General features: G+C 36.8%; 1 protein-coding gene across 4 annotated transcripts in view; it reads right to left on the bottom strand.

Moving 5' to 3' along the window:
* AGPS (alkylglycerone phosphate synthase) overlaps positions 1 to 24348 on the bottom strand; it is a 73756-nt gene that overhangs the window by 8304 nt on the left and 41104 nt on the right. For 3 of the 4 annotated variants that reach the window (XM_063162193.1, XM_063162192.1, XM_063162194.1), the window contains 16 exons: positions 23002 to 23122; positions 22817 to 22891; positions 21150 to 21221; positions 20274 to 20353; positions 18605 to 18685; positions 17411 to 17536; positions 15302 to 15410; positions 14750 to 14877; positions 12122 to 12173; positions 9862 to 9938; positions 8589 to 8701; positions 6999 to 7068; positions 5952 to 6013; positions 4235 to 4324; positions 3749 to 3848; positions 2043 to 2100 (listed from right to left, as the gene is read on the bottom strand). In XM_063162193.1, the coding sequence (XP_063018263.1) occupies positions 2043 to 2100; positions 3749 to 3848; positions 4235 to 4324; positions 5952 to 6013; positions 6999 to 7068; positions 8589 to 8701; positions 9862 to 9938; positions 12122 to 12173; positions 14750 to 14877; positions 15302 to 15410; positions 17411 to 17536; positions 18605 to 18685; positions 20274 to 20353; positions 21150 to 21221; positions 22817 to 22891; positions 23002 to 23122 (1414 nt within the window). Of the gene's footprint in view, positions 1 to 2042; positions 2101 to 3748; positions 3862 to 4234; positions 4325 to 5951; positions 6014 to 6998; positions 7069 to 8588; positions 8702 to 9861; positions 9939 to 12121; positions 12174 to 14749; positions 14878 to 15301; positions 15411 to 17410; positions 17537 to 18604; positions 18686 to 20273; positions 20354 to 21149; positions 21222 to 22816; positions 22892 to 23001; positions 23123 to 24348 lie in introns of all 4 variants that reach the window. The other variant, XR_010028584.1, reaches the window with a different exon arrangement.

Genomic DNA, 24348 nt, shown 5'->3' with positions numbered 1-24348 from the left:
ATGTGCAAGGTCCCTTTCTGAGTGTAGGACACAGTCAAGACAGGGTGACTACTATACTGGGGGGTGGGGAAAGGAAGATTTATCCACAGTAAAGTCCTTCTGAAGCCACTCTTGAGGAAGTTAAAAGTACCATTTCAGTTCTCACTGTGCACCTACCTGCAGCTGGTACCTCCCCAGATGTAAAGTAATTTATACATTTACACAACTCAAACTGTCATATATGACCATTTCTTCACTCAAGGAGTATATGAACATTGACTTAAGCAGGCTTTGTATTTCCTATAGCCTCAAGTCCCAGACTACATCTGTTTTCTTTGATACACAAACTCAGAGTTAAAATAGCTCCATTTATCACAGTGTGATTGTAGGCAGACAAATCAGCCTGTCTGTTTCCAGATAGTGAAAACAACTGTTATTAATCACAATTACAAGACAAACACCAAAGGAAATTGCACCAGTATTTTCTTTTACCCTACACAATAGACCAGTCAGTGCTAAGAGTTACAAGGCTTGAAGGTCAGTAAATAAAACTGACAAAATTAGGCTAATTTTCAGCACCACATCTACTAAGCACTGGAAAAAAATTAATCTTGAATATTAAACACAATGAACTGCCAGACAAAACCACTCAAAGTGGAAAATATATATCAGTATCAGAGGCAGTCATGCATACAACAGGAGCATACAAAGTCAAACAGAAATCCAGTTTTCATAGCTGTGGAGTCACAAGGCTCAAGCATGCAAGGGTTTGAAAATGTTCTATAATTTTTTTTCTTGTTTAACACATGTGGTAAGCAAGGTTTTACATGGTAAGGGCAATTATATCCAAGTGTGTGCCAAGCTCCAGTTGTAGTGAGTTGGATGAAATGCTAGTCACAGTAAAACACTGGCACAGCAGGGAGGGCATGAGAGTACATCAAGGGTAATCCCACATCCAGTGTGTGAGAACTGACAGGTCCACTACACCACCACATTCAAGATTTAATCAGAGGGCCATAACAGCACATCATACGGAAACCTCTTCACTCATGTTATTACCTACATATCCTTCAATATCCTCATACTGCTAAAGCAGAGTCCATTTCAGATTCCATCACAAAACAAGATGCCTGAAAACAGCCCTAGTTAAAAGTTTAAGTTCCCTTCAAGATTAGGAAGTAAGTGACAGCTTTTAAAGCACAGCTTCTGCCCTTTAATTTTTTGCCCCACACAGAGCGTTTAGAATTACAAATTTTTTCTCTAGCTTTAAACCACTACTTTGCTCTTGTATCTGTGACCAGGCAATGCCCCAAGAGAGTAGAGAGAAGAAATATATGAAAATAATCACTTTCAAGAAGGTAGCTGCACAAATCACACTGACATCACAACAAGTCTTCCTGACATCCAAGGTTATAACATTATATAGAATGCATGCAATCAAATTAGACTACCCATGTATGTGGAAAAAGCATATATAAAGCATCAGGTATAGGAAGTATTGCTTATACATGACATTGGTTCTTAATATTAAAGCATAAAATATCTTGTGGAGATGGTAGTAACACAGGGCAAGCAATCCCCAAACTCCAAGAGAGGAAACTAGGGAACTAGAACTTATCAGATAGCAGGCCAGTAAAGCCAACACTTACATAACATCAATTGTGCAACAAATGGTAGATTGCAACATAGTCCAGTTCAAAGTCACTGGCTCTTTTATTCAGACACTTGGCCTAAGTGCTCTGGAATTTGGGCAAATAGTATTCACAAAGCCACAAGGGACACAAAACTGTTAAAACTTTGAAAATCACATTTGAAGTTTTAGTAACTGAATTTATATCTACACAAGGATCAGTAAAAGTTGTTTAAGACAACCTGATCAAACTGGAAAAAGAGTGAGAAGTTTCTAGACAAAATGCCAGGAGATCTCCTTCCCCCCTCAGCCCTCCCCCAGTAATTTCAGTTAATGCCATGAAATATTTTTCAGAATTCTACTACAAACTATTTTATGTACTCATGAGTATTTAGCAGTATCAAAGAGATTAACATTAGACTGAGAACATTACCTCCATGGTGATGTGAAAGACTTCCTCCATTGGCAAGTATTTCTTCTCTAGCAGCCCTCTAAATTTGAAAGAGATGGTATTCATTCAACAGCAATTGCACAAGACTTTTGGATTTCATGAAATGCTTGCTATTGCACTCATACACACAGGTGTATGAAAAGTTTCTGAAGTAATCAGGGTACATTATATAGGTAAACATTATAGCTCAAGCCTGCAGATAAAGGCAAGTAAGAGTCTTCTAAATAAACATCAAAGCCATAACATTTCAAATGGCATCTCTTGTAACAAATGTACTACTCAAGAACCGAGTATTCTGGATTACTTTCCCTTTGCCAAAACTTAAATATCCAGTGGCTGGGATGCACATTTGGAAGATGATTATGTCTCAAAAAACAGGCTTGTCAGAGCAAGTGAAGAGCCTTATTCAGATCAGAGCTCAACCCAGATTTCCAAGATCCTGGTTGAAGCAGTGAGGTACTTTACAACAGACAATCCTTTCATGGGTGTAGTTTGTGGCAGAAAACAGAATTTAGCTTTTTATGTTAAGAATGTTCAATTTGTAGAATCTTCTTTGCCATTAATTTCTGAATAATTAGAGAGCTTAGAAGGTGTAAACAACGAAAGCTTTTCTAAGCCCAAGCACTAAATATTTTCTTTTCTAAAGAGTGTACTCTTTTAGGAATAACATATATAACTGCAGCTGTGCAGTTAAGAGATTTTTTTTTTCAGTCTGCCATAGAGTACATACACTTGGTCAGCAAACTCACTTTATTAGATTAAATTTAGTTACTCCAATGGAAAATGTGCATTCAGGTCATCACACAAACTAATTCCAATAAAAGAAATATCTAGATATAGGAAAGTTTCATTAAATAAATACTCAAATATTACATTCTTCAGTGCCCTATATCCAACAGCATGGAAGCCTCTGAACTTGTAGATAAAACTTTGCATCCACTTGCTAAATTCAAGAGAAATTTCTAAAGAATAAGCATGAGAAGAATGATATCCCAGTTATCAATACTATTTCTCTACAGTCCTATTGGCAATTTTCTGGTGCTGAAGTTTGAGCTAGGAACCAGAAGGTAGGACAGAAAGCAGTTGGGCCATAGTCCTTCTAAGAATTGCATCTTGAAGGTAACAAGGACATTTGTCTCACCTAACTAGGTATGGTCAGTTGGCCAATGCTGAAGCAGCTTACAACTGGTCTAACAGACTGGACTTAGAGCAATTCTTATCTCAGCCTAACAGAAAAGGCATGAGACAGTACCCTTCCTTATTCTCTACATGCAGCACTGTTCATAAGGCATGATCTTGACAGTTTTACTATGCATTTTAGAGACTGAGTATTAAGCAGAAGAAGTAGCTTTGTAAGTAACAGAACTAAAGAAGACTAGTTTCCCATGGATTTGAGGTTTAAAGTTTTTTTGAGGTTTGAAGCTTCTGCCATCCAAGAAATTCCAGGTCAAGCTCTTCTATACTTCAGTCAGAACTATTCATGTACCGATATCTAAAACTGTCACCTGGTAGCCTTTTCTCTACTTGATGAACTATTAACATGTACCTCTTATTACTGATAATGAACAAAGCTTTAGAAACTCTTGAGATCTTTCCTGCAAAACTCAGTAAGCTTGGCCAATAGGTTCAGAACAAAATACAGGTCCATCAGCTTTCCCCCCTGTAACTATTGTTTCTTTATACATTACCTCAATTTGCTCATAGACATGAATAGGATCACTAATTCCTCTGTAGTTAAAGGCAAAGTAGAAGTAGACACATGCACCTGCATCGTAAGTCTGTGTCACCCTGTTGAAGAGAACTGCATTACAAACAAAGCTTTATGATAGTAAGCCAACCACTATTTGACAGCATAAAATTCCTAAGATTACTTCCTATCTTATTCAAATGGACAGCCTCTTTTCAATTTCTTCATCCTTTTTGCTCCTAATCCAGGAGCTCAATGCTATGACTTTGAAAGTTGAAGCTCTTAAGTCATTACAATTGACTCTTGTCCATATAAGCAAGAGTTTAAAACCTAAGCAAGTGCTTAGGCTTGAACTCCCAACTCTTCCATGTAATCCACTTGCTGGTTCAAGAGGAAGGTCAAGGCTACTGGTATTTGTAATATCATCACCAGATCTCTTACCGAACAAAGATTCAAGAAAAATTATTTCTATTATTGCATGACTTACCTACAGGTGGAAAGAGGAGCAAACTGAACACCCTTTTCTTTGCATTCTCGTACTATCCTTTCCTTTACATTTCTACAAAGGTCCAAAACCCTGTAACAGGAAACACATTAATATATAAAATTTCAGTATTTGATTTCGTATAGCTTCTAAAAAAAAAAACTTCACAAACTTTTTAAAAAGCATAATCTAATACAACATGAGTACCTTCTAAAATCACTGCTAACTAGCTTAGCCTTTGTTTAAGAATAGTCCTCATCAAGACTCCACTGCTTTTTCTGCACTTCTGAATAGCAAGTTTACTCTGAAACAGAGAACCTAAAAGCATTTTTTTATAAGGAAGAGGTGTCAACAGTGTTTAAAAAAATAAGGAGGTCACCTACTTCTGTATGTCTTTATTTTCTCAGCAAAACAGCCTCAAAGTTTTGGCAAAGTAGTTAACAAATACAGAAGAAATCCTGAGAACTCAAAGGTCTGGCAAACTGTACTACCACCATACCTTTGTGTTGCTGCAAGGCCAAACCTGCAGATCCTTCAGCTGGGCACTACTCTGCCAACCTGAAATGCTATAATTCTAATATGGCAATGAGCTATTAGACCTTGCTGGAAGCCATACTTGTTCTGCCTTTTTAAGTGCCTCTAGGACAGACCCAGGTGCAAACAAATTGGTAGAGCAACCAAAAGAAATCAACTGTTTTTCAAATTACCATATCTTCAGTTACACGTTCTCCCACAAAGGTCTGCAGAGCTACAATTCAGATTTTGGTGTTTTACACAGATTTAGAACTACATTAAAGATTCACAGAACACAAGAGAACTTAAGCATTTAGTGAATAAGAAAGTCAGCTAAATATTTTTTCAAGTATCTGCTACCTGTCAAGAACAAGTTAATTGGTTTATAGAAAGCTACATGGTCCTTATGAATCAAAGTAGAAAAAGGTTTTCAAAGCATTTGCTTTGGTGAGGACAATTTTAAATACTTTCTTAAGTAAAAATTCATTGTCTTCTAAAACAAGGGAGAGGCAAAAAAAACTGGTGACTCAGAAGTTAGCATGCTTAAAAATCTATAAAGCTAAAGTAAAAGGAAGAGCACTTTGACTTTAAAATTGTCCTCAAATTTCTTCTACACTCTTAGGACACTGTGCCAATTTCCAAACCGGGGCTGGAATTTACAATTGCCACTGAATTCAATAGCAAGGGTATAGGGTTGCCAGCTTAAGTCATCAGACTTTGCATTGAATGCTGTAAAGCTTTGATTCAAATCACTTTGGATCCTATTTAAGAGATTTCAGCCTTACCAAATGGACTGGAGCATCCAAAATTATTTTGTATATTAAATTCTGTTGTGGTCAAATGTTTCTCAACCATAGCTAATAGGTAAAATACCCTTAGGTAAAAGATCTCAATCTTGGGCAAAAGTTTCAGTATTTCCCTACATTGCTGGAAAAAGAAAAAAACTTACTTAAATATACTTGATGTTTTTCACCTTCACTACAGACTAATCCCTTTGAAATACACTGCTGATCCCACACAGGTGGCTGCTCATCCCCCACTGCAATTACTGCCACCAATGTCCTGCCTCCTCAACAGGGCAATTTCAAATCCTACATTTGTTACAGTAAGGTAACCTAAGATGAAATACTAATAATATTAATAAATTACTAATGTAATTTGAATGAAATCAAGTTTTAAGAAATTCTGAAGAGTAGTCAGAGTTTACCTATCCCAAGGAACAGATGTCTCAAATGATTCTCCTATTACGTAATAATCCAGGCCTAGGTCCTAATAAAAAGAGTAAGGAAATTATCAGTAACATTCAGCATCAGCATCTGGGATTCCAGTGTATGCTACACAGTTATCAGGTGAACAACTTTTTAGTTTGCAGTAGAAGAACAGAAATTCTAATTTAGCAAAAACACCCATATGTCCCACTGACGTAAGTTTATTATTAATAGGGAAATAGGGAAGCTCTTAAAGATGACAAACATTTTGATGTCATGGCTACACTGAGATAACTTGTCAGACTGTTAGTATGTCTACACTAATCAAATATTTTTATCACTATAGTACCAAGCCAAGAGTTTTTGTGCTCCTCAGTATAATACCTAGTGAAAATATTTTTGTGCAGTGTAGTCACTGTCTAGATAGAAAAAAGACAAACATCTTCCCATCTCACACACAGCCTGCTGAAATAAAGGGAGATTCAGTGATTTGTCCCCAACAAATCAAACACTCAGGATGTGCATATTGTTCTGAAAAATAAAAAAAATCTCGAACAGTAAGACTAAAATGTGTAAGAACAGCTGCATTAGTTTAGACTAAAAGTCCTTTATGTTGGAATTCTGATTTAAACCAGTCATAAGCAGATTGCCAAAGAAGAGTAAAATGACAAGTGAGGACATGAATATTTCAAGTACACTCCATGCCTCTGATTTCATTCACCTTGTGGATTCTTCAATCTAATCTCCATACCTTTTATAAGAAGCTATTTTCTTAACAAGAAAATAAATGAATATTATTGTTATTCTTAACAAGAATATAAATTAATGTCTATATGGTGTTTTGCAGATGGAATTCCATGAATAATCACTGCTCAGAAATGGAAGAGATACAACCTCTAGGTTGATCCTGGGTTGATAAAATCTCTGAGACATCATCCAAGGCAGCCTGCACTCAGATTTCAGAGCAAGCATCTTCAAAGAAACATGTCTATGTTTTGTTGCATGAATTAGCAGAAGTTGCAGCAGGCAGACAAAAGCTGACCTACCCGAAGGTAAGCGATGACAAATGTCAACATGTATCCTCTCTGTCCATTATCTTCTCCTGCTGCCAAGCCACTGCAATATACAAGAATTTAATTAATTTTCCACCAAATTAGTCACCAGTTTCTAAAATATTTATAAAATAACTTTGATTATTAAACATATGTGCAAGTTTAGCTGCCTAAGCTGTGTTAAAATAGTTGTTAATAGCAAGGTCTCATCACTAGAAATCAGAAGTTACTTCAGACCACATCTTTATCCATTCCTCTTTTCATTCCATAACCTGGAGAAGAACTTCACAAAATATTTGACGTAATCTTAGAAAACAGTCTTCAAAACTCACAAAAGAGTGGAGAAACACAAGTAGACACAATATATCCCAGATATTCATTACAGGAACGTGGGTAATAACATTTCTAAGCAGGTTGAATTTGTGTACTTTTATTTGTACAACTCATGAGACCCCAAGACTTAAGATCCCCAAAGCATAAGAGATCTGAATGAATTTAAAAAAGACACAAAGGTCATAGCACTAAAGAAAAAGGAAGCCTTGCTTTCACTAGTCTAGCAAGGATTATTGAAAGCATTTGTTTTTAACTATTGGTTTCTAAGAATATGAAAGTGCTATGCCTCTGGAATCACTCTTCCTACAAGCTCCCATAAATCTGAGAGAGAGGTGGGTATGGCTGTGAAATCAGGCACCCTGAAGAAGCATAGAATTGAAGGATTTTATACTATAAAGCCATTAAATAGTTTAGCATTTTAAAACAGGTTAACCTATTGAAGACTTCACTAATAGCTTAATAAAGCAGCACAGACAGCATCATCTTCTAATGCCTCTAACACAGACAAGTTTCCCCCCTTACCAATACACTACCATCTTGAAAAACCAGAATACAAAAGGATTCACAGTTGAAGTAACAGAATGAAAGCACGATAAAAGCACAAAATTCAGAAGTTATAGCCTTGAAATGGATAAAACAGCACTTATATGTATATTTGAATAGCTGAGACTAGTATTAGCAATAACAGTACATTCTTGATTAAAACTATCATTAAAACTGTGATTTGTCAAGGCAGAAGGAAAGAAACTGCTTGATCATTACTCAGCCTACCACTTCAATGGGTGTTTTCTGTCCCTTTTTGGGACAGAAAATCACTGCACTCTTTCAACTAAACAAATTTCTTGTATTCATATACTCACATGAACTTTGCAAAAGTTCAATATCACCCCAATGATTTTGTCTCCCTTTCTGTAGTGAAAATATAGAGTCTAGGATTGCAAAACAAGCTGCTTCCATGCCTGTAAGCAATTAAAAGGGCTGGCTTCCATTTTAATAATATTAATTTTATATTTAGTAAATGTTTTTCTTCAATACACAGACAGCTGAAGTTTTTCAGTAAAGTTACCTATTAATTAGTACAAGCCAGATGTATCAAAGGGAGCACTCAGTAGCTAATTGACTGCTGCCACTTCAAACTAGTAAATCAAGAACATATCCATACAGTAACCATTACAAAAATATGGTAGTCCAATTTTTTCCTGGACAGTTCATTCCCAGTTTCACATTGAAAATGTTCTTTGAAAAGCATACCCAAACTTGGTGGCAATATCATAGACTTGCTTCTCATGCTGAAGAACCTTCTCTCTGTCACCCTCAAAGAGCAAGGTAGCTACACACAGTATGTTGGGATCAAATCCTTTAAACTGCAAAGAGAAACAAACTTGCCATTAGTCACAGTCTACATGGCAGAATACAAGGAACAGGTTCTTACTTTTCAAATACATGGCATGTGCCCTGGTCAGAAGTGTTGCTGTAATTAAGAGGAATGATGGGGGAAAAAGTCTCAAAATTTAGTCCCAAAACACTGAAGTTTTTCCTTGACAGGACAGGTCAATGGAAATAACAAAAATTATCTGTCACCTCTTTCCTCCTGCTAAAAAGCAGGATAGGCCTAACAGCTGTCTACCTATGCTGTAGAAAAAAAATGGTCTTAAATGCTTTGAGCAATAGAGACATTTATATTCAATCAACTATTCCTATGTTAAACAGCTAAAAATACAAGAAGAAAACTATGACCATCATGAATGTGGAGGGAAGGAAAAACTTCTGGGCTATCTCTAAACAGAATATGTATTCCCTAACAAAAGAAATGCCAAGACATATATTATTTCCCACTTCAATAATCTAAGAAAAAACAGCAGAATCAACACTGGTCACTGTCTTCCAGAAGTACAACCTCTCTTGGAAGATAATGAAACTTTTCTACATTTGAATACCCATACTTGCAGTAACTCTCTAGTTAGGTAAGCTGGAGGGAAAAAAATCAATAATAAGATAACATATTTAATACAAAAGCCTCAGTGACATCATTTTAGCACCAAATCATTGTAGGTTAAAAATGAATGAATTCCAGAAAAACAAAAAAACAATTTGTGTGGGAAAATCTGCCTAATATCTTGATGATCTTGCAAAATTCTAGCTCACTCTAATAACAAGGTAGATCATGCCTTGGAAAAAATCTAGGAAGATGAAAATATAGTATCAGTATTCACTGATCCATCAGTATTCACTGGTCTGCCAGCTGCATAAACTGGTTCCAGTCTTCCCCTGTCACCAAGTTACTGTTAAACAAGGCACATTAATCTCTTATACAGGTATGACCAGTGACAACAGCTCCCTTGGAGTGAGTAACTCCTCAAACACAATCTCATTTGAATTCAACCACCTTTAGAACCTCAAGCTCTTACATTGCATTATCAGTTACACCCAAACTCAGCTGCATTAGAAGCAGTTTACCGAACAAACTTGAATTTTATGAATAGCATGCAAAATTCAAACCATTATTAAGAAAACCCAGAATTACCTTTGTGATGTAGAACTTTTTCAGTCCATCCAAAAACGATGTAAAAATGGAAGCAACTTGTGGTTTAAGAGCATGACCTTTGGCAAAAAGCAGAAAAAGGCACATTAAGGGAAACAGTGCTCTTAAGATTCTTACTTCAAGGGGCAAAGAAAAAATAGCTTGGTAGTCAAAATTACTAGAATTGCTTAGAGCATTTTGATTATCAAAATTAAAGAGAATTCTCTCTACTAATTTAGAACATGATTTAGGAAAAGGTTTCAATATTTTTTTGAAGACATGTACACCTGTGCACAAATATTTGACACTTTAATTAAGGCTGCCCTAGTTTAGATCTCACAAGCCTATGGCATGTGGAAACTTTTTAAGAGAGCACTTCATTAGTTTTTACACCACAAAACTAAGCAAAAAGTGACTTTTTTTAAAGTTACACCAAAACCACTGAAACAAACAGCCAAAAATGGTCAAAGTTAGGAGTTAAGCATTTTTTTCTTTAACAGTTATATCACTTGTGTGAAGTTTTCTACATAAAGCTAGTTATTGCTTCCTTAATGACAAACAGGGAACTAAAATTACCAGGATATATAAATGGTGTCTTGGAGCCTGTTAAATTAACATTTCTGCCTCAGGACTGGGTTTAATTGAGATGAAAGTCTTTTACTGTTTGTTCATTGTTTTCAGTCACCAACAACTTCTGAACTCTCATTACTGCTTCACTTTAGCAGCCTGGCATCTGGCCTACATGCTGTGAGCCCAATTCAGAAAAAGTTATGCACCATTTACATGATACTTCCTTCTAAAATACTTCACAAAGCATTTCCTCCTCAATAACACATGAACTTCAACAACTATGTGCTCTTTTTTCCTCTTAAGCAAAGAGGGAGTTTCTCTGCAGATACAAACCCCAAGGAGGACATCTACAAGCACACTTGAGTAAGCACAGAGAAATCATGAATTTATTAAACCACAGTCTAAAAAATTACTTAATGATTACAAGAAAAATCAATATTGACACACCTGAAACTATGTTTACAGCTTGCAATTGGTCAAATTGTGCTTCCCAAATAAAAAAAAAAAAAGAAATGCACCTGTTTCTGTTGGACATGTCTGAGCAGAACAGTGTAACACAAAATGAGCAAAGCAAGCAGCAAGGCTTGCTGGGCCTCTCAGCTCTTCCAAATCACAATTTCCTTGATTTGAAAAATGAAGTTCAGCTTTTTCAACACCACTACATTAATGCCATTTGAAGCTGAGATTCATCACTGAGAATTTCAGAAATTCTGTCTTGTTGCAGTATCATAGTAGAGGTTTTCAAGGTCAGTCACACTTTCCATTTTCATCTTCTGGGTACAATCAAAATAACATGGTCTCAGCAAGTTCTGCAAGCTATTAGCTTTTGGGTCATGGAACTTTAGAGTCTCCATGAGAGTGTCTTGAGCTAGAACATATCTTCTACCAAATTTACTAGAGTTTAAAATGACAGCTTTCCCTTAGAATTGCTGAGAAATGATTGTTCTGCCTATCTGACATTATCCTATTTAGGTATTTGAACCAGCTGAAATTTTACTAAATCTTCTGTCTCCAAGAATCTTCTGGTAGCTTCACTGACTTTCAATACCTAAAGCCTAACAGCTTAGATGTACTTGCACACAGTTACAGCACTTACAACATCTGATCTTTTTTTGAAAACAGACAGATCACTTTGGACAAATATGTCATTACCTCTCTCCCAATCAAACATTATGATATCAGAATAGTTTTTAAAAACTTACTAATTCTAAGGAATCTGTGAGATGCTTTCATGAAATTTAAAGGAACCAATCCACTTACCTTGAAAATAAGGTGCTGGCATTCTGATTTTTTTTCATATCCAACTTCTCATTAATACTCTTAGGAAGAAAATGTTTCAAGTACTGTATTTTAAAACTAGAATCTCTACTCCTTTACAGCAAAGCAGAGGAAGTGATTCCAGAATTTCAATCTTACCAATAGACTAAATGTGAAGAAAGGAAACATAGCAGAAAACCCATCTCATTTATAGGCAGAGCATGGCTCTTTACTGACTCAAGTAGTGCATAGTGTTTCCTCAGAGACAAAGACTGGCTTATGTTTCCCAAACTCACATTATGGCACTATCTGAAGTTGAACTCTGTGTTCACTGCCCTCTGTCTAGATTTGAGCAGAAGAATTACTACCCAAAAGAGGCATAAGCTGCTAAAAAGGCCTTGGAAACATGACACTCCATGATGATCCACATACTTACCAAACTGAAACTGTGCATTGTCAACAAGGCGAATTGATGCAGGAGCACATCTCTTGGAGGCACAGTCAGGGGAGTAAGAGGAAGGAAGAATAAAAAGATTACATATACAGTTGGCTTTGAAATTCATTACAATTAAATTTTCATTATAAAATAGCATATAAGAAAGCATACTTTGATACCAGACCTCTGGCCATCACCATCATTAAAACAGGGTGACTATAAGGTTTTTTTCACTGGAAAAGCAACATCTACCAGGTATAGTAGATGGTCTAGATATAATGCACTGAGAATCTTCAGCTTAAACTGAAGCCAACACAGTAATAGTCCAAAAACATTGATCTTCACATTTTGAGTGTTTTTCTAAAATGGCATATGCACTAAAGATAGTACACTTTATTACATCAAGCTTATGTTTCTGTGTAATCAGAGACACACACATAATAAAAATCCATTGAAAAAGTTTAATTGTTGAAGGTCATCTTGGCATGCACTTGAGCATTACACAGCTGCTCACTCAGTCTCCTCCGTAGTGGGATGGGGAAGAAAAATCAGAAGGGCAAAAGCTGAAAAACTCATGGGTTGAGATGAAGACAGCTTGGTAAACAAAATGGGGAAAATCCCCACAAAAGCACAATGCAAAAAGCAATCAATTACCATCAGCTGACCAATATGCAGCCAGTCTTCAAGCAATGGCAACCCCTATGAAACACCTCCCTCTATTTTATTTATGATCATGATGCAATATGGTATCTGATTTTAGTCAGTCTGGGTCAGTTGTCCCAGCCTCTTATCTGCTCCAACACACTTGGTGGAGGGAAGAGAGGGAGAAACAGAAAAAGCCCGACACTGTAAACATTGTTTATCAATAACTAAAACACTGTTTAGCAATAACTAACACTTTTTGTACAAGTACAAAAGCTACCACCACACATGCTATTATGAAAAGAGCTGACTTCATCCTGGCTAGACCTGGTACACTCATGCTCTGCTGTCAGACTGCAACCAAAATCTGTGCTTGGGTCTAATCTAGATTCTGTACAGGAATCTGAAAATCTCTAAGAACAGCTGCCTTCACTTAGGTAAGTTTCTGGTCATATATATGCCTACATCCTGTACTCACTGATGGCCACATCCAGTCATACTGAAATGTATGGCCAGAGGAATATGACAGAAGTCCGAATTTTAGGCTAGTCATCATCTAATCATGTGGATATGGAAGTACTGCTCTTTCACTTCATTTGACATGTTCACTCCTCACAATATCATTAATATGTATTTGGTCACACAAGAGGAAGAAAGAACATGAAGAGCTAAGGAAGCTCACCAGGCAGGTGGACAGAAAGCTGTGGGAGTGGTTTTAAATGAGACCAACCCACTCACACCCTACAGGCTGATTATCCTTACCTTAAAGTGGACTGATACATAAAAGAGCTTTCCAGACAGCAGTCATTTTAATTACTACTCAGTTTGATGCGAGGGGCAACAGAAGAGAATAAGTAGTTCAGGCTCAAGTAAGCACAGAAACAGCAGCAGCAGCAATAGAAGCTTAGAAATGGAGCAACATTAAGTGGCAAATAGTGCCTCTTTTTTCCCTCTAACTAAGCCCACAGACAGGGAAAACACATGAGTTCCTTAACTGGTTTTAAATGTTGATCAGCCATATGATTAAGCATTCCCAAAAAGTCTGCTTAGGTACCTTTAAAAGGAAGGACAAGCACTAGCAGTAGAAGCACGACAGAAAAACTGGCAAGTGCTGCTGACTAGCATATACATGTCATTCACATACCAGTCTGAACATCTGGCTTGGAACATTAAGCCATTAATTTAGACCAATCACTGGAAAAAATGTAAAGCTGTGTTTAGTTTGGCATTAATTAAAACATTTCTGAAATTACTTCCCCAATTCAGGGTGCATTCTACCATTCATATATATAATTTGGTATGTTTTGCACAGAGCAGAGCAAAGTTAGTGGAGAAAGAGGCTAACTAGACTAAGATTTGTTTGGATGCATAGCTTTGAGGAAAAGTACTGCAGAACTTTGATATCTAAGTACTTCACTACCTGAAACCATCTGCCTGCACTATTCTCTATTTAAATACCACAGTGTAAGCACAATTCCACTTGGTAATATCCATCTCACCTGCCCATGCCTCACTGTGCTCCAGGCAGCGATTTCTAAATACAGGCCACATCCTTCCATTGCATTCCTTTTGCTCCTTTACCACTTCAAAGCCATGAATTCAACTGCCTTCTATATGTATGCTGCAAGTCAATTCCTTTAAACACTAGTCCCTTTTACATAGTCCTAATTAACCTGAGGGTAAAGTTCTCAGCTGAAGGAGATACAAAGCTGAATATTTCAGGCTGCAATATGAAAATAACTCCCACTGAAACAATCCATTAAAAGGCTTGTCCATGCTTTGGCTCAGAATACCAAGCAAAGTCATAACATGCTCAGTCCTCAACTGAGTAGTTTCCAAAATCCTCATGGACCATATCCTGCATTTCATGGACCATACACGCTTACGGGATTCCTACCTCAAATTCCTGGTTATCAAGCACAAATACACCCCTACTGCTAGAATCCATGAGTCCTTGAGTGAAGTCAAGAGCCAGCTTTTCTTTACCTGCTTTGCCACTTCCCTCAAGCAGGCAACCCCTCGCTCAAAGTTGGGGAAGACCACAGAGCCATACTTCTGGTACTCGGGGACCGGGCGAATCTTTATCGTAACTTCAGTAACCACTCCAAGCGTTCCTTCAGGAGAGGAGAAAAACTGAGCAAAGTGTTCCAAGATGAACTGCTTGCAAGCTACCCAACTTAACATGTACCAGAATGTTGTAAGTTAACATAAATCAGAAATCCCCAAAATTCAGTTTGCAGTAACAGGTGATTTATTCCTTACTTTTTACATGGTGAATGCTCACAAAATATTCTCTAAATTGTGCTCTTTGTTACTAGACTTGTAGGCTGACTCCACAGGTCCATTTAAAGCAGTGCTAAAAGCTGCAACTGCACAGTCCTGATTAAGGTCTCAATGTTTTATTCTAACACAAGAAATTCATACCTGCACAATGCCACCCATTGACACGCTGGAAGCCACAGCATTAAAGATGCTCAAATAATCAAGCATTATTGAAGCTGAATTAAGATGCAGCATTAGAAATTACTCTGTTTATACCTTCAGATCCCATAATGAAGTGATGGATATCAGGTCCTGTTGACATGCGAGGTACTTGACAGTTTTTTTCTACTATTCCTCTAGGAGTTACCATTTTTATATGGATCACCTGTTTAAACAAAGTGCAATGACTACCAGTACTAGCATTAAGCACAGATTTTTATTGTATTTCTTTTCCACCAAACATATTAAGTTTGATACAGTTTGGCTTTATAGGTTTTAGACATTCTGTAGGCAACCCCAAGAACCTGAGAACTGTTACCAACCATGATTTTTGACACAGCATGTTTTCCCCACACAGCAGATAATTTCCATTCTATGACAGATCATATCAACTGGTGGCTACATCCAGGCAATACCAGCTAAAACTGTTTTGCTCCTCAGTGTAGAACTTCACAGATAGAACTTTATATACACCAGTACTTTAATCAGAATATACATTGTACTACAGAGGGAAAAAGTGAGGGTTTAAACTTTGCTTAAGTTTTGCTTTAGAACTGCTGTTTGATGAAGCTACTATAATTCAGTCATTGATTGCTACAGAAATATTTCAATTAGGAGGAAAGACAGAAGTAGTGAAATACTTTGTGAAATAGATTATCAATATAAAAGCTGCCATAAGACTGACACATGTGCAGGGCTAGAAGGTTGTTTTTTAAAATATATTTTTCAATGTTATTGTTTCCAGCTTCATTCAGGCCAATGCAATAGAGCCCACATGTGGATTTTCTTAATCCTCTATTCAATTCAATCCTCTGTTTTATACCAAAGAAGGGCAGAGTTTCAGCTTTGCTTTAGTGATGCCTTTAAATTAAGCAAAATTACTGAATTTCAGCTAATGGCTTTACAACTTTCACGCACAGGTAGTTAAGTAATTTTCACTCTGTGCAATTTATGAACCATTGATTCTGCAGTAAGTGGATTTTAGGCAGCTTATATAACACACTGTTTCAAGATATAAAGCTCCTCAAAAGGTAAACACTCCTTGAAGCATTCTCACTGTGCTATTTTGAAACTCATGAACTGTTCTGAATCAATTTTCAATCCTATTTCCTCCTAATGAAAATTTCAGAAGCAGTTTTAGCCTGAAGTTATCCTTCCATAATAGAGAAGCCTTCTTCCAACTCCCAGAACAAGCAAAACTGTACCATTCAGGCAGCAGGGGAACGATGACACTTTGTAAGTGCTATGAGTTTTACTTCAGCCAGGTCTACTGAATAAAAACTGAGTAGTTCCTGCCAGCCTCAGTCACTGACAGTGACATCTGTGCACAGAACAAATATGTCTAAGCTATGAGCTGATGACAAAGCCTGAGGTAACAAGGATACATTACCTAGAGAGTGCTGCAGGAAAGAAGGAAAACATTCACACATGGAAGGATTAAACAAATTATCAGAGAAAGCTGGAAGTTTGAAGCAAAAAGGCAGGCAAAGTCTGAGCAGTGATGATTTATCTTCAATACATTCAATGTAACAGAAAACATAGACTTTAAAATCAGAAAGTATGCTTAAAAGTCAAAAAATTATCTGAGTTAATAAAAAGTTGAACCATTTTAATGACTAAAACAAAGTCAAGAGTAGAACACTGACATTCCCAGTCCACTGCTTCTTTCCTCTGGGTTCCTACAGACCATGTGGTGGCACTAGATCTCACCACTGTGCACCCACATGCTCAATTAGATCAGCCTACTCATTTAAACCATACTGCTAACCACGGGCATGTGGGAAGTGGGGAGCTTGCTTGCTGTCAGCTCAGCTAGACATCTTCATTCAGGTACACACGACAGGTAGGAGAGAACATGGGACTTCTGGACAGGATTATTACACTGGATGAATAGAGAGTCCAAAAGAGTAGAAGACAGCACCAGAGTCAAGACAGAGTAACAATTCCTTAAGCTGGTCAGTGAGTGCTCAAATGAGAATTACTTTTATGTCAGAGATAAGGATTACTAGTACTAATACCAAAACCAAGGAAACAAGCATGTCAGTCAAGATTTGATGCCAAAACTGAATTACACAAAAAACCACTATTTACCCTTCCACTGTGAGTCATTATAATAGTTAAATAAAAAAAGAAAAATTATAACAAGTATTAAAACAAGATACTTACCAGATCTTCAATGTTTCCATAGATGTTTTTTTTCATGCCTGATGCTCGTGTTGCTACCCAGCCTCCTAGTGAACTGAATTCCATGGAGTCTGGTTCATGGCCTGTACAGAAGCCACTTTCAGCAAGCTAAAGAAAGAAAAGAAAAAATACATCCTACAGGTCCTGCCTTAACTTAGTACTCCAAATTCAATATGCTATACTTGTTTGGGTTGTTTATTTTTTTTTTAATAACTATCCTTATCACACACCCATTTATGAAACTTTTATCTTGGATATGTACATGACATGCAAATTGATTCTGCTTCTACTGTGCATACCTGTGCTACATATCACCCTGTGATACTCCTTCTCCTGTATTTTAAAACTGAGAACTCTATTGCTCAAAACAAGGTGAAAATTCATCTGCAAAAAGAAGTTATAACTTAAGCAACTGCCAACTTTGCACAAATGCTGCCAATAAATAAGGCACTTAATCTCTTGTTTCTTCTATCCTAATGTGATATGCAGCAGGTTTGCAGAAAATTTGAGCAAATTGCCTGTACTTAATTCTCTCAAGGAGAGATGTGTTTTAATATACAGCCATCTGGTTGGGCTTCCTGTATGCAACACTGTCAACTGCTTGGGATGCAGATCATGCATTCCTGTACATTAAGTAGTCACTTGCTTCTCATTTTTCTGCATTAACTTGGCCTTGCCATCTGCACAGCACCTGAGGTTGACGGGATGCCCTCAGAATCACAACACCACAGCTGTCAAACAGCAAGAATGAAAGGCCAAGCAATCTCACATTAAGTGATAACTGCATTAGTGCATTTGAGATACTCAATGTGCACTGACCAACTGATAACAATCATGTTGAACAGCTGTATTTAAGTACACCATGTAACATGGATCATTAACTATGTTCTGTTGTACACAGCAGTTCTAACTTAAAGGCTGAAAGTGACTTCTACATCCTGTTTACAGCAATTCATTTAGCTCATGGTTTTCTCTATATCACAGGAACTTGTGGCTTTGTATGTTTACTGGTCATGTGTTAGGAAGGGTGAGTTCATAACCACTGCATGTAATTCTTAATAGTTGCATGAAAACACACAAGAATTAAGCTAGAATTCAATCATTTGGACAAGATATGAACAATACCCAAGAAAAATATAAAAAAAAAATACTAGAAACGTAACCAGATAAAAATACCTGTTTTTCCAGATCTTGTCCAACAATGCCAGCTTCTACACAAGCTGTTAAGTTTTTTTCATCTATCCAGAGAATCCGATTCTGTTGAAAAGCCAATTAAATCTAAGAGTGAGTGTTTAAGATTTCTGTTTACTTCCTTCCCTAATGCTATAGGATCAACATACTTAGTCATACAATTTACTATTAATACCGCTCCAGTTACTACACCAGTGGAAGCTGAGGCTGTTCACTCCCTCAAACTGCTACACAACAGGTTTCAATTTACAGTCACCACTACAAGAAACTAACACATTTATCTGTCAATTTATACCAGGGATGTTTACAGAATAAAAAGCAAAAAAAGCCAGAAAGAATTAAATCAAAACTCTTGCAGGAGTCTCCCTCTCACAAGGTATGGGCTAACTAATTATTCAAAGTCAACGATTTCAGCTGCTTCAGTTTCAACATAAATGGCTTAACTGATGTCAGATGCCTATATAAATCAGTTTTTATGCAATAGGGACCCTATATAACATAAAGATAACCATTAAGTGTTTATTACAATAGTAAAGCTTCAGCAATCAACTGCTCTCAGACACATATGTTTTAACTTTGACAATGCTTCCTTTCACCTTAATTTTCTTATTTTCTCTCTTCATTAATGATTACAAGAACTGGCTGGCAGTCATTCAAGACACCTGAAACTGTTTTTTTTTTTCTGACTCAATGCTTACCCATCTAGCTGACAAAAAACCAAGATAGTAAGAATTAACCACATTTCCCTGCCACACCTAAACCTGACAGAAGTCAAAGCTGTGGGCTATAAATCAAGGAGTTCAAATGAAGGCCTGAGTCACAAGTCACTTGTTGGGCTTCATTCTGCACAGACACCTGAAGAGCTTCCTTCAACATACAAGTACCACCTTTGCAGAAAAAAATTACTTTGTTTAACTGAAGAACCACTGAGTGCAGAAAACTGAGCCAAACCCCAGGTCTTACCTTCAAGGCTAAAGGAGTTAATAAGCTCAGCAAGTACCTGAAGGCAGTAGAGCCTTACATCAAAGATAGAGAGCTGTTTCTGAAGCATCTCATTACCAAGTAGCCATAAATCTATTTTAAAAGTACAAAGCTCCTTCATAATGAAAAGATGAAAACTAGCAATAAATTTTACAGAACTTCATTTCTAGACTGCCATAAAGCTATGAACTTCACATTCTCAAGATGCTATCTAGACAAAAACCCCAGTTATTTCTTGAAAGTTTATCCTTCAAGTTGATTTATATATATTAGGTCACCTTATGAATCTTTGCTTTAAGTAATTTGAAGTCTAGTGCAAGAACTAGTGAAATTTGCAATAACAACTTCCTCCTAGACTTTCATTTATCCTCAGATACAAATTCCAATATAGAAGAAGAGGAGCTTTCTCTGAGTTTGATCACTTGAAGCTGCTATAAGGCTTAACAGTGATTTTTTTTTCTTATTGAATATATACAGGTCATATGAAGTAGTACAGGACTAATATCAGAAAAACAAACTGAAGGAGTACCAGTTTAATAATCATGGTGATAATTAATACTTCCATCCCTACTTTATTGTGGAAAAGAAAGAAATGTCATTCTGTAATGATCACCAAAGTAACTGTAGGATGATTTAAAAAAAACTAAAATAAAACTTATTTAAGACATCATACCATTTGTGATGTATCCAGGGAGACAATTGTTCTTTTTTCTTCTTCAGGACATTCAAGAGCACTAGAGACACTGGTCCCTCCTGCAAATATGGGAATGATATTTTGTGATCATAAAATTGTCAGGTAGCTTTTCTTCCAATAGAATGCCTCCCTCCCTCCTTTCTGATAAAGAACTGAATAAAGCAAGATCACTGAAGGTAACTGTTTGAGGCTAGTGATTAGCCTCTTAAAGCTGCCCCTTCTGGTTTCACAAAATCAAGGCAGCTGTGGAGCTGAACAATGCTGTAGCAGCACTCCATAACAAACATGACATTCTACGACCATCACAGCTGCTTCTCTTAAGCCCTGCACAGAGCTTTAAAACAGAGAAGGATAAGAAATTACAAAGAAAGCCATTCAAGAAACAGAGACCTATAGTTCCTTGACAAAAACTTTATCACAGAATGAGCTCATGAAAGCCAAAACCCCATGTTTCCTAAGCTCTATGTTAAAACAAGGTAGCTCACAACTCTACTTCAGCAGGCTTAGAGGAGAAGACATCCACAGTGAAAACTGGAAGTCCTTTATGGATTCTTTAGGCTGTGGAGGACACAGATTGTACAGGCCTTTAGCTGTACTCTGTATCTGGAATACTTCCTGAAAACCCCCTGAAACAGGAGTTTCTACTGAACAACATCTAAAAGGAAAATAGCATAATTCTGAGGTAGTGTTTTGACCACAATCCCCTCTGAAACTTTGAATTTCAACAGTGCAACAAAAACCCGTAATTTATGTAAGTTGTGGAACACAGCACAAGTAATGAAGAACATGTATTTAAATTGAAGACATTTTCACAAATAACCTTGAACAGTTAGGAGATTTCATAATTTCACTTACCACCAAATGGTATTATGCAGAGATTGTGTTTGCAGGCTAATTCCACAATTTTAACTACATCTTCATGGCAAACTAAAAAAGAACAAACAGTTAAAAACCAGACTTTGTGCTTGTTATTTGTGCTTATTACTAAATACTGCAGTCTCATTAAGCAGCAGCCCCTTTTCCAACACCAGCAAGGAAGACATTTCAAAGTTAGGCAATAAATAAGAGCTGGGCTCAGAAGTATCAGTTATAGAGTAAAGTTTAGACTCAAACAATTCTAAATTTGAAGAACTACAGTCTTAGTCTCTTGCTCTACTCATGGATTGAAACCTCTTGCAAATTCTCAGGGCAAGATGGACCACCAAACAGTTAACAATTCATCTAGGTATCTTGGAGAACAAATCACATGTAAAGCTTTTATTGAAAACTGGCTGTCCAATTTATTTTAAGTGAGAAATAAGTCTCTTCTGAGAGATAAACAGCACATTTCTTTCTTCCTGAATGACATTCAGTTTCAGAAGAGGAGTTGCTGATGAAATCTAGTTTTTCAGGATGCATTCTGTACCTGGTCAAAGAGGGAGGTGGAAATGCTTGTGCACAGCCAAGTAAAAGGATCAAAAAAGGGATCAAATACATTGCATACATGAGTTTGTACAAACAGCAAAGAATGAGCAGGACTAAATAAATGGTCTCCAAACTCTGGCTGCTTCACTCTTGTCATACAGAGATGTTTTAAATGAAGGTAGTCGATCATTTTGTTTCAGCTTTTGGAGCTACACAAAACAGGCAAGTACTGTTCACAGTCACCAGTGCTCCCAAGCACCTGGCCTCAAGTAATGAATTTCATCTTACAGTGCCTCTTTTCATGCTTCCCATATGTGATTTTTTCCTCTAAATAAAGGAGGGAAAACTGAGTAGGACTAAGTTCTTACAAGAAATTTTGAGTTTTTAATGCAGTGCAGCTACCAAAGTTATAAAAGTAACAAAACAGTTGTAATCATACAACTGAACAGAAATTGACATTTACTTAGATCAAATGACCTTTTAGTTCACTACTGAAGTGAAGTTTGATTCACACATGGAGTAGTTCCTAGTGACCAGAGGGCACATGACTCAAGTAAAAAAAAAGCATTTGTATCCTTTTACTAGACAGAAACAAGCAGGCCTAGCCTATACTCAGACTGCACTGCTCTTTCTTCCAGTCACTAATCTTTTGTAAAGTGTTCTAAATAGGATTTACAGGTGTTACACTTTTTTTTTTACTAAAGTACAGCATGTAAAAAACCAAAAGTTCTTCAGTGCAAACATTTCACTACCTCTCTAGCATCATGTACACCTTTAGAACCCAAAATTGAGACTGTCATTTTTGACAACTGCTCTTGCTGAACGTACACATTCACATTACACAGTGGTTATTTAAGTGGTGAATTCATCAGCCAACAAACTTCAGCTATATTTAATAATAAATTGACTTCACTACAAAATGATGGGACTTCACAGACACAACCTGCAGTCCAGATGCTAAACAATCATGATTACCATTCATGAGAAAATTCCTTCAGTTTCTGTAAAGATGAGTGAAGTCAGTGAACCAAGAGGCAGTTTGCCCCTGAGCAGAAAGCACAAGAGTTCAGTAAACAATGGCCCAGCTCAGAAGGGAGATGATGACAATAAAAACTTACCAGGCCATACAACTATATCAGGAATTCGCTTAAACATTCCTTCCCTGAGTACAAATATCTCGTGTAGGCAGTGGCCTGGAACACAAACAGTAAGTTACCATGGTCAGACAAGAAAGTGTTGAAAGCAGCACAGTTATACAGTGCTGCTATGCAGTTATACAGTTATATAAACGAAGTTCTCTTACCATGAGCTCTGAATACCCTATCTTCTGCATCCTGGGAATATGAGATTTTAGTGGCTCTAAGATCCTGAAGAAATTCTTCATTTACAATGGATGGAGGTACATCATTAACATTTAAGGATGCCTACAATACAAGGAAATAAATAAATTTAAGGTAATTTCACTCTCACAGTATTTCTGTACAACAGAAATAATAAAAACAGGCTGACACTGACTGATACCCAAACACATCTATTCCATATCAGAAAGACATCAGTTCTCCTTCACATCTTCAAACCACCAATCCAGCTTATCCTACTCTGCACACAAGAAATTTTATTTCAGTAGCACATTCTTACCTTTCTTTCTCCTGATAAATATGGAGAAATACATGAGCTTATGAATGCATACTGAACAAATTCTCTTTTTAAGACTTCCCAAGGCACCAGAACACATACTAAAGCCACTACACACTACAAATTCTTCTACTTACAGTTCTGTTTTCACTAACACACCTCCCCTCTATGTCCCGAGATTTAAATGCAAATTGGACCAAAGCCTAATCAGAAGTCCAGAGCTAGGCAAAACTAAGATTGACTGATATAACATAACTGGCATGCATTAAGCAGACCTCACCTATAAGAAAGATCTCATAAAACCTATGTCTGAGTCACATACATCGAGGTGTCTCCATCTAAAGTCCCCAAGAACAACACCTGGGAAAGGTGTTCTTCTTTCCAAGAATCTACACAGGACATTCTGACTTACCAACAGACCTTAAATCAAGATTCTGTAAACCAGAGGGAAAACCTCTGCTTAAGATTTTCTAACAGCCCATTCTTCCAGGTTCTTCCAACAGATGTCTTGTCTAGTACTCTTAAAGCTTCTCAAAGTGTAGACACAACCACTTAATTCTCTTTTCTGAGCTCCACTTCCAATTACTGGGCACATAAGAATGTAGTTCATGTGTCAACTTTTAAAACCCACTCAGAGAACAAGAATTCTTTACATGATCCAGATTAAAAAAAATATTTTGCAGACATTAAGTATAAGATTCTTATGTGCTTTGAAGATTCCAAAAAATCATGCCTTTTTTTCTCCTTAAAAATGGAGCAAATATGAGTAATCTCCCTAAAGGAATATGTCTTCTATCACAAATGGCCTCTAATTAAAGAGTTCTTTAATTAGATAAAAAGCTTGTCTGATGACTAAAATGTAACTTCTTGACTTCAAGTCTTATTGCAAAAGAAAATGTTGGTCAAGAGTCTTATTTCCTGTTAACTGAATCCATCAAGTCTGAGAGCAGAACTGAAAGTTTTTTTACCACCATGTCTTTTATTTTTAATACACTTTTAAAAATCAGGGCTTGAA

This window comes from Melospiza melodia, chromosome 8 (genome assembly GCF_035770615.1).
Source record: "Melospiza melodia melodia isolate bMelMel2 chromosome 8, bMelMel2.pri, whole genome shotgun sequence".
NCBI lineage: Eukaryota > Metazoa > Chordata > Aves > Passeriformes > Passerellidae > Melospiza > Melospiza melodia.
Note: the sequence above shows the minus strand (reverse complement) of the source record. Positions and strands in the feature narration are given on the sequence as shown.